This window comes from Empidonax traillii, unplaced genomic scaffold (assembly GCF_003031625.1).
Source record: "Empidonax traillii isolate 1590-97213 ecotype Southwest subspecies unplaced genomic scaffold, ASM303162v1 scaffold34:size3740991, whole genome shotgun sequence".
Taxonomy (NCBI): domain Eukaryota; kingdom Metazoa; phylum Chordata; class Aves; order Passeriformes; family Tyrannidae; genus Empidonax; species Empidonax traillii.
Window position 1 is genome coordinate 552,688 of NW_020955227.1, and position 11,140 is coordinate 563,827.

General features: G+C 45.2%; 1 protein-coding gene across 8 annotated transcripts in view; it reads left to right on the plus strand.

The window, feature by feature from the left end:
- RAPGEF1 (Rap guanine nucleotide exchange factor 1) overlaps positions 1-11,140 on the plus strand; it is an 82,751-nt gene that overhangs the window by 40,621 nt on the left and 30,990 nt on the right. For all 8 annotated transcript variants that reach the window (XM_027911637.1, XM_027911639.1, XM_027911641.1 and 5 more), the window contains exons 5-9: positions 3,867-3,955; positions 4,350-4,502; positions 5,904-6,027; positions 7,290-7,473; positions 8,045-8,560. In XM_027911637.1, coding sequence (XP_027767438.1) covers positions 3,867-3,955; positions 4,350-4,502; positions 5,904-6,027; positions 7,290-7,473; positions 8,045-8,560 — 1,066 coding nt within the window. The remainder of the gene's footprint in view (positions 1-3,866; positions 3,956-4,349; positions 4,503-5,903; positions 6,028-7,289; positions 7,474-8,044; positions 8,561-11,140) is intronic.

Consider the following 11,140-nt stretch of genomic DNA (forward strand, 5'->3'; position numbering starts at 1 on the left):
TTAGTGTTACTCAAACACAGATACTAAAATCTGCTATTACTTTATGAGCCTTTTAAATAAATATCTTTGAAACAAAACATTTCCATCACCTAAAGAAGATGGATTTTCCAGGATTATTTAGTGCAATATGCTCTTTAAGCTCCACGTTTTAAAAGTAAAGCTGGTCTTAAATTTGCACAGCAGGAGAGAGAAAAAGAGTTTAGCCTAAAGTCTCAGCTGCTGTTAGGGTGGGAATTCAGCAGCAATTTGCAGTATGTGAAAATCTGTAGTATCTGAGCTGTAATACCCCAGCAAATGGTGAGTTATCACTGACTGGATCTGCACAATCCTGTGGTGAGATGTTTTATCCCCGGGGCAGAACTGTGTGATCTCATGGCAGGAGACTTGGACTCACGTTGTCCTTTCACTTCAAGCAGTATTGAAACCCTCGATACCTGTTGCTTCCAGCCAGAGCAGCATCCTCTCTGGATGGGGGAGGAGGTTTGGGGCAGGGGGAAGGTCTGGGATGAGGGACCAGACCATCTCTCTCTTGGATGGGAGAAGATCTCAGTCTTGGATGCCTGCTCTGTGTTCCAGCCCAGGCTGGGAGCAGCACGGGCATGTCCATGCAGTGCCAAACCTGAGCTCTGGAGCACCACCATGGTTATATCAGTCTCTACTTTGTTGTTAGACTATAAGTTATTTTGGCCTTCCAGTTGGAGCTGACTTATGTCTGGTCAGCCTGGAACATGGTTAGAGCAGATGTGTGGCTGTCTGGGTAGATGTGAACGTGTCTGCCCATCAACAGCGCAGCATTTGGAAGTGGCGTGCTCTCATCTACTGCATGGCAAAGCACGAGGTTTATTTTAGTAGGGCCAAGCCAACTTTCAGATCTGGAAGCAGAACTGAGAAGTTGGACACTTCTCTCCACAGCAGAACCTACTTTGTTTTTCTGGCAGATCACACAAGATCCACTTCCACATTTCAGTGCTTACTTCCCCCCTTTATTTTCAGAACTGAGCATAAAGGAGTAGCTTGTTCACCTCTCTAACTTGATGTTTTGATCTCAGGTTGCAGAGCCTTGCTAGGCATATATAAAAGGGGAAAAAAATTTCCTTGTTTTGATTACATAACTTCTTAAAAATCCATCTCATTTTGGAATTTCCAGCTTGCTGAAGTAGCATAAGTTTGCAGAGAGGCTTTAATTATCCTTAATTACTGCTGCAGGAATCTCTTTCCTTGCTGATAAGGAATAGCATAATGTGCATCTGGCTCGGTTGTGTGCTGATTACCTCTGTGTGTATGCTAAAGATCTTGGCTTGATTTTCAAATGCTAGTTCTCACTTGGGGATAGTAGAGAGGAGAAACAGTCAGGGGCTGGTGATACTTGTCAAAGTTTGAAGGGAAAGTGGTCCTCTCAAGTATTAACAATCGTACGTTGTCTTGTTGCCTCTGGTGGGAGGTGCTTTGGGTTTTTTTCCCCCACAGTCCCAGTGGTTTGAATTCATTCTGAAGATGTTTTTGAGCCAAAGTGGATTGTTTTTCTCCCATTTTAACCTACATTCCCATGTGGTGGATGACTGTGTGTCCATTATGACTGGCAAACTAGTGATTAAGAAAGGTGAAGAAAAGGAAATGTTACATTTTCCCTTCCATGGCCATTTCAAGGGAATGTTTAAGGAGTATGTTGGCTTTTGGTCTGAATGTTTTATTTCCCTTATTGTACTCTTGTGGATTTGCAGTTCTTGCTGGCCAGGACCCAACAGCCCCTCAGGGTCTGACTCCCAGTCTGTTAAAGTGCCTGAGGGTCTCCAGAAACCTCTTCAGCAGTGGGATTTTGCCCAGAAGGCAGGAAGGTGGCAATCCGTGGTGTCATCACTCAGCCCTGACAGTGACTGGGAGCGTGGTGCCAGCTGCAGCCCTGAGGGTCAAATGGTGTCACTGTGTAATTTCCAAATGGTCCAATTCACAGAAAAAACTTGTTTAGGGTTTGTAGGCTCCCAGATCCTATGGTTGTTTTTCCTAGTTCAGTAAACTTTACAGGGGAATTTCTAAAGTCTTAAAGGAATAGCAAGGTTTTAATTAGAGACTGTTCATCCTGAAAGAGAAGATAAAAGAGGGGAAAGTACGTTTTGTTAAAATAGTTTCTGTTGAGTAACAAGGGACACTCAGCAGAGAGGTCTGAGGTCAGTTCAGTGTCTGTGTTACCACTGTAGCAGTTGTGCCATTGGAGGGCCTGAATTATTTGACTTTATTGTGTTGCTGATGGATTGTCCAAAGCCCTGTCGGTGTGCTGCTCCTTGTTGCTGAGTATTTCCTTGCTGAGGGATGTGGCTGCCCTGGGAGGTCGGGGCTGGCCAGGCTGTCCTGTGGTCAGTTTGGTGCTGTGCTTGTCCTCCTCAGGGCACTTCTCAGAACAGGCTGTTCCTCGCCAGGGCTCTCGTCTGTCTGTCCCAACAGGAACATCTTCATAGCATTAGTCCCCGTGGACATCTGTGTGTGCTCTGTTTGTGCTCCTCCTTCCTTCCCACGGTGTGGGACTTTCCAGGACAGCTTGTGGAAAGCTGAGTGTTTGTCCTGGTTTTGGTTAACATGGTGTACATTCTGTTGGAGCTTAAGCTCACATCAAGAATGTTAAGTAAAACATGGAAACCAAAATCAGCTGAGGTGGACACTTGGGCACTGTGTTTGCCATCCTCTGCACATCCAGTGCAGCACCTTACTCCTCATGTTGTCCATGCTGAACCCATGGAAGTTCAGCTTTAAACAGAGCCTCATGCAAAAATACCAGAACTAGAATATTTTCTTTCCTCAGAAGGATGATGGTGATGACATTCCAGTTGCAGTTACTGCACTGAGAGAGCAATGCCAGTTGTTTCCAAGCTCCGCAGACAAGGACACGAAGATGATACTGGAATGATGACACTCTACTTCAGGCTGCTTTAAAAAAAAAAAAAAAAAAACACCACAAAAAAACCTAATTAAAATTGATCCCATATAATTTCCTTTGCGTAACATGCTGGGAAGCCAATACTGTCAGGAAGCACTGCCAGTTTTCCAACCTGCCTGTAACAGGGCATGTGCTTGTATCTGTGAGCAGTAGATCTGTTTGTTGGCCTCAGACATCCATAAAATGTTCTCTCCATCTTTCTGGTGTGAATGATTGTTGCTTTGACTGCTGGCAGACTCAGAGTTCAGGATTATGGTGCCCTTATCTCTTTATCCAGAGCCTTATCTGCCTATAACAGATGCACTACAGTGGCTCCTTGAATGATTAAGACTTGCATTGCTAACGTGTTAAAAAGTGGCTTTAGGGGAAGCAGGCCTTTTAATAAAGGGGTTTACTGTTTAATGTGTTGTTGGGCATCTTACAGAAAACTTGCTTTTTTTAAACAAATACATATTTATTTATAGGATATCAAACAATTATTTAATGGTTTTGTGGTTGTTTTTTTTTTTTTGGCTAGGTGAAGTGCTCCACTGGGTAAGACTCGTTCTGCACTTACATTTATATATGTAAAGCCAATTTGCCATTATCTAGGGTGCTGTGGGGACTGGAACACATTTGTGATGATGGAGGAAAGAGGAAGCACAGCAAAAAGCACAGACATGTGTGGGTTTTGTGCAGAATCCCCACAGGGCCAGGGTTTATGAACTTAACTCAAATATGGCCAAACTGCTGCTGGGTCCAGGCTGCTCCTTAGCAGCTGTTCTGCATCATTTCTGTGGCTCTGTACCAGACCTACACCCAGCTCAGCTCACTCTGAGTCTGCTAACAAAGAGTTCACGGCAATAGCATCCCTTTCTGTTCTAGGGTGTTTAAGTTGCCGAATGTTGCACTTAAGTAATGATTATTCTCTTTTTCTTCTCTCCTCTCTATCCATCAGGAGCTGGTCAGACTCACGATTGAAAAGCAGGAGCATCCCTCTCCCACAAGCCCAGTTAAACCCAGTTTACCAGCATGTAAATCTGACAGGTGGGTCCTCTGACAAGGATTTCTTCTGTGTGCAGGACTAATATAGAGGGATAATTTCTGTCTACTGCTGACTGAGTTGAAGCATTCACTTATTCTTCACAGAGGGTGGTGTAGTGTTCTTTATGGAGTCCCATCCATTTCAGTGGGGCCACTAAAAGAGAATATCCTGTGATAGGAAAAAAAAAAACCAACAAAATCTGGCAATGAAGCATCCCCTGTGACACGTGCACATTCTTTTCTACATATACATGGAATTCCACCTGCAGATGCAAATTCTGCCTTCTGCTGTGGGTGTCTGTTGTATTGCACATGATTTAAAATAGGAATGAATCTGTCAGCAGGCTGCATTCCAGCTGTGGTTTGTGATCTACGATCTGTGTTTTGCATGTTGCAGCCCATCAGAACTTCCCCTTACAGACCGAGAAATGGAGATCCTCAACAAAACAACCAATATGACCCAATCCAACGAGCTGCTGACTGACTCCATGGATGAAGAAGTTGCACCTCCTAAACCCCCTCTGCCCAGCATTCGTGTGGCAGATAACAGGTAATACTGGTCAGCCAGACTGAAGAACACCAGGGCCTCTTACCAGCTGTTGGTTTTTAAACAGCCTTGCCAAACGTGCACAAGAGAATTCATGAGGAGAGCTAGTACTGCCTCTGAATTTCCAGTCTTCCAGAGTAATTATTCCCTTGCTCCTGGACTGTTTATGAATTTGTATTCTGTCTGTCTTATTATTTTCTCTCTGTGTTTTCCTTTCCTTCTTTTTATGTGAGGATAGTGCCATGCCCTGAGGTCCGTGCGTGAGAGGCATCACAAAAATCCATAAAAACCTGACGTAAAACTGTGGGAATTCCACACTGTACAAGTGTTTGGTGCTGCTGTATCCGATGGGAAATGTTTCTTTAACCTCAGCTGGCAGTTACCAACCTGTCCTGCCCAGCCAGGTTGTTCTGCATTGTTTATCAGAGGTGGTTCTGCATTGCTTATCAGCTTGAGAGTGAAAGGAGCCAATCGTGTGTGAAAAAAATCTTGTGCTTGGTTGTTCTTACCCTGTTCTGCGAGTAACCACATGAAAGTTTCTGTGTTCTATTTTGAGAAGGAAGAGAAAACCCCCGATTTGCAGGTTTTTGGTCCCTGTGTGTGATCTTTTCCTTCTCTGGGACTGGTGCAAATGGCTGGTGTGAGAAATATATGTTAGGTTCATTTGAAAACGCAGCATCAAGGGCTATGATCGGGAAAAAAAGTCACATTTCTGCGTATTTTGTGAATTCTCATGGGTTATATAAAAAGTTCTTCGAAGAACAGAACGTGTGCTCTTGGGAACCTCACAGGCTTGATGATTACCAGAATGATGTGTCATTAGAAGCAAAAAGTAAAAATTCTGGGGTTAAATTCTCACTAGTTGCTGCTAATGTGTATGTGTGAAACAGATTCGTGCCAAAACATGGCCCCTTACAGTGTCTGTGGTGAGAGCAGCACTGACCCTCTTGTTCCCTGAAGGTCACCAAGAAAGTAGAAAGGCCGGAAAAAGAATTTTCCTCTCCTGTGAATTTTTGAAACTTTGAACGTTTTTCAAACCTTGAAGGTTTGAGAAGGGAAATGTACAGTGGAAACAATATTTGGGTCAGCCAAAACATTTAATTTGGATTTTCGCTGCTTTTAGTAAGAAATAATTACCATGCTAATTAGCTTCATTAAAAATACTTTTTTAAAACAGCAGTTGTTTTTGTTTGAGGAATACAACTCTTTTCCAGCCTTAAAAAATAAGTCACTGAGCAGGACGGTACCTGTGAGAATATTCCTAAATTAACGTTTGTCAGTGGGTACAGTTTGCTGAATAGCTCCTGGCTGACAAAGGCTTTCTGGAAAGCAACCTGTGAAGATTGTAAAAAATCTTTTTGCTGGAAGAGTGATGGAAGCATCGATGCCTGTTGTGTCTTGCAGCCCTCCACCAGCACTGCCCCCTAAAAAACGTCAGTCGGCACCTTCCCCGACCAGAGTGGCGGTTGTGGCCCCGATGAGTCGAGCTACCAGTGGGTCCAGTTTACCTGTTGGAATCAACAGACAGGTAATGGCATAACCCCTTGGTGAAAGCCAAGGGGAAACGTGCTGTGAACTGCAGCAAAAGCTCAGGGAAGTGCCATGACCTGCAGCCTCACAGGTCCCTGCAGGCCCCTGCTCGTCCAGGGACAGCCCCGCACGGGAGAGCTCTGGAGTGGGAGCTTTAGTGGCAGGAACATCAGTACAATAAATAATGTGAACAGCTTAAATTTTCTTTTTTTTTTTTTTTTTTTACAGTGTTGTTGTGTTTAATTAACAAATTGCTACAAACTGTGTTGCCTTGAGCTGTAGCAGAGTGTGAGGAGGGGAGCGGTTGAGTGTTGCCCTGTGGAATGGATCAGGGGACAGGGCAGAGCTGGCTGAGCTCAGCCAGATCTCACTGTGGTTTGCTTGCAGCCCAGGGAAGCATGTGGCACGGTGAGATCAGAACTCTGGCTTCATCCAGTCACAGTTTAAAACATCTTTTAACTCAAGCAGTAGTTTGAGGGAAATTTGTAAATTTTATGGTAGAAAAATGGAAAAGCTGGTGTGTGTTAATCACATTCCATTTCTTGTGCTAGTCTGGGATTTATGAGGTTGTAAATGGCTGGGTTTGCTTTACACATTCAGGAACTTACTAACTCAGCAGTGAGGACCTCAGTCATATTAAATTGCACAAAAATCGAATCTTTTCCTCATCTCCAAAGCCTCAGCTCTGGCTTGGGGAGCCTCTGCACTCGTTTGGCTGACCCAGATAAAGCCATGGCCTTTCTAGTACAGTCACACTAAGGTTGTTCTGATGGAGTGGGAATAGTTGGGGGGTTCACTCACAGGGTGATAAGCTTGAGGTAATTTCTGAAATAGAACTGTAGTCATGGGCACAGAATGTTGTATCTCACAATAGTTTATTTTCCCTTTTATATACCTAAGCCAGCTGATTATTTGCTAAAGCCCCAGCTATTTTATGAGAACTCTTCCAGTCTCATTACCTTGTATCAGTGTCATGACAGTCATCAGACATGTATATCTGTGAGAAACTCGTTCATCTTCTCCATGTCTGTGGAGTCCAGTGTGGGTCACAGCCTGGAAGCAAGAACACCCAGAGCTCCCTGGCATGGGTTATTTACCAAATCAGGGGGTATCTGTGATCCCCATGAGCTTGTCTACCTAGAGAGGGCCACCCCCACTGATCCTCTCCCCTCCTGAGGGGAGTGTTTGTTCCTCGAGCTTCATCTTGCTTACAAGTGAACTTCCAGTAATGATGGTGACTCGATGTTCTTCTCGCTGAAGGATTTTGATGTTGACTGCTATGCCCAGAGAAGATTGTCAGGGGGAAGCCACTCCTATGGGGGGGAATCTCCTCGTCTCTCACCGTGCAGTAGCATCGGCAAGCTCAGCAAGTCTGATGAGCAGCTCTCGTCCCTGGACCGCGACAGCGGCCAGTGCTCCCGCAACACAAGCTGTGAAACCTTGGGTGAGTTCTCCAGGCCTGGTGGGGTCCCCTTCCCTCTGGTTTGGGAGCTGTCACAGCTGGGATGCAGAAATAAATGGGTTGTGCCTGCAACTGTCGTGTTGCAGTCGCTGCAGGCGGTTCTGTGCAGAGTTATTTTGTCAGATAGGGAAAAGCCCAGGGGAATGTGTTTCCCTGGCTGTTGTGTTCAAACTCAGTTTGGCTCTCAAGTGGAATGTTTTGTTTCTTTCAGCCCTGTCTGCAGAAATTACAGTGCTGGTAGACTCAAGCAATGTTGTTTCTGTATACTGGGAAAGAAAATAAAAATATAAATATGAAACATAAATTATGTCTGCAGTCATCTACCTATTGAATTTTTGTTGTTTGTTTGCTAGTGTAAAGAATTAACTACGAGCTTTATGAAGTCTAGATGTCACAGAAAGTGTAAAAGATGGTCCCAGCTTCAAAGAAGTTCCACCCTAATTAAAATAAACTGATAAATTACTGATGGAACGGGAGGGACAGAACTGAGAAGGGCTAAGCAGTAAAAGAGATAAACTAATGCATCATTCTCCTGTCCCCTCTGTTTTACCAGATCAATCAGATCACTATGATCCAGACTATGAATTCCTGCAGCAGGACCTCTCCAATGCTGATCAGGTACCTCAGCAGGTGCCAGGTATCCTCAGCCCATTGCCAGAGTCCTTGGGTGAGTCTGGCTCCCCTTTCCATGGACATGCTTTCCAGCTCCCGCAGGGCAGCTCTCCTCCCCTGGAATTCTGCAGCCTCTCGGGAGCAGCGCCGCCCACAGAGACTCCTCCAGCTTTGCCAGAAAAGAAGAGGAGAAGTGCAGCCTCCCAGACTTCTGATAACTCAGGCTGCAGGGTGTCCTATGAGAGACACCCTTCCCAGTACGACAACATCTCCGAGGATGACCTGCAGAACGCTGTGGTTGTCCCATCAATACCCTTCACGCCGTTTGCTGCTGTTTTGCCTTTCCAGCAAGGAAACTCTTCAGCACCAGTGGAATTCATTGCTGACTTTGCTGCTCCAGATTCTAACAGTGACCCAGAAAAGCCACCACCTCTGCCAGAGAAGAAAAACAAACACAGTAAGCAAGTTTTGGGTTTTATTTGTACCTTTCCCTTTCTTTGCAGCTGTTGTGCTTCTGATGACCATTAAGGAATGGTAGTGACATTGCCTGTGTGTGTCAGAGTGTCAAAATCAGTCAGTGTTAAAGGCATGGAATGGAAATGTCAGTCCTTTGGTGGGCAGGGAGTGACTCTTGGAGCCAAGATCAATCCAGGCCCAGGGGAGGTGGCATCACACAGCATCTTCATTACTCTAGTTAGACCATTTTATTTCTCTGTTTATCTGAATGAATCTTTGAGGCACTTTGCCTTGCAGATCTTCCTGGTCTATTCTCCCTTTTTATGTCCATTCCTTCTCCCCTTCCCCCATTTTATGCTTTCCCCCTGCAGAAAAGAATTGGGTCCTCTCCAAGAGCTTGGAGAAAGAACTGCTTTTCTGTCCAAAACCAAGCCTTGCCAGACCAGTTATTTGGCAACAGGAGCACAGTCACCCTCATAGCTGTGCAGGACAACACTGTTAACCCAGTGTCCAGTACTGCTGTTTTGCTGTGGATCTCATTTCCTTTGGATGCCTGAGAATTTCCCACATCATTAAAACGAGCAGCCTCTAAAAGCGAAGGTTCCTGTCCCCAGCCAGACTCTTGTGCTGACTCCAGACCAGTGCTGACCACAACTCAAGCTCACAACCTTCTTCTGATATCCTTAATGGCTGAAAAATGTGGGACCTCTTGCCAAACACTTGGCCATACTGCTCTGCCAGGGAAGGCTGTTTGGCTACACAGGGAGATCCAGCAGATGTTTGCTGGTCGCTGACTGGCTTTGCAGTTGTGTGTTGCATGAGGAGGCAAGGATCTGGATGAAGTGCTGAGTTGGCTTTCTGACTCCTTCCTGCAGTTTGTAAACTTTTCACTGAGAGTAATTTTTGCCCAGAATGGTTGTGGACTCTCCATCCCTTGGAGGGGTTCCTTCCAGGACAGGCTGGATGGGGCTCTGAGCAACCTGATCTAGTGGAAGGTGCCCCTGCCCATGGCAGGGTGTTGGAGCTATAGGATCTTCAAGGTCCCTTCCAACCCAAACCAGTCTAAGATTTTGTGGTTCTATGAATAACATGGGGGTGAGATGGTGTGTTGAGCAGCAGGGTCACCATTCTGTCCATTCCTGTGCAGTGTACTCTGCCAGTCACTTCTTCAAAAATGTACCTTGTCTAAAAGCATTTCCATTATCTGTAAGTGGCCAGTCCACATTAGTAACTCTCAGGGATTTTACTCAGAGCACAAGGCTTGACCCACCTGAAAGTGTCCCTAAGTACGCAGGAAATCACTTTTGTCTCTCTCTGGTAATCAAGCGGTTAAAGATATTAAAAGCAGCTAAAAAGGAGCTGAGGTGTTTGTCTGCAGACAACAGACAGGAAATAAATGCTGGCACAGGGCATAGCCAGGGCTGGTTGTCATGGCTTGTGCTGTTCAAAATAGTCATCTGCAGTACCAGCTGTGATACCTTCCTGCAGGGCCAGGTCACTGTGGGGCTGCATGTGAGTAACCAGGGAGGGGTGTTACACCACTCAGACCGGGATGGCTGCAGGGAAATGCACTTCTGTGCACACAGGCAGCCTTAGTGGAGGGGAGATTCCTGGGTGAATCTTGGGGAAGAGGCAGTTTAACAGCTGAGAGAGAGACCTGGGTTGTTTGCTTTTCTCTCTAAGCCCCATTTCTTTGTTTTCTGTTATCGTGTGAGATGTCAAGGAGTTACTTTAAAACAAGTTTAAAAGCTACCTTCTGCGTTATTGCCCGAGCACGGTTTTAACCTCAGTATCAAGGCCTTGTATGTGAATTTTCTTTGATGTTAGAATAGAGCGAATTGTCATCTGGCACTATCAGAAGTTTTAGGGCTATTGATCAGATTGCATTGTTAGGAGAGGAGGGAGCTGTTGCCTTATGTGTTGTCAACTCTGATGGTTTGATAAAGCATCCTTGCTGCAAAGCTTTGGGCTGATATCTGGCTTGCTGCAGATTTTTTAGTTGCATTCATGTGGCACTGAGAACTCATTTTAGGTTGTCTTTACTCCACAGTGTATCACACCATAGATCTATGGTTGCTAGTTTTACTTTTATTTTCAGCATTAAAAGGCCAGTAAAACATTACCCAGGCTGCATGGTGACATCCAGGATAGTTTTTGCCACATCGATGAGGCGGGACTGCTTCCACAACCCCGACAAACTCCTGGGATCTGGAGGAGCTGCATGAATTTCTTAAAGAGATCTAGAGCTCACACAGATGGGACTTGGTTTTAGTCTCTTTGTTGCGGGTCATCTTTTAGTAGCTGGCAGGAAATGTTGCAGCAGAGACTGTGATGGTCTTTTTATGGGTAAATATAGAGCAAATCTGCTGGAGTGAACCTCATGTATTGCTGGGAGCTGTGCTCAGAGGGACCTCCAAGAGTTGACTTTTGTATAATTTAAACAGAGGAGTGATAGGGCTTTTAGTCTGGTATGAATTGTGGTTATTTTACTGTGCTGTAAGAGTACATGTTACTGTGCAAAGGGCAAATTACTCCAGACTTCTGCTTGAGCACCAGCATCATGCTCCTGCTGAACAAGACA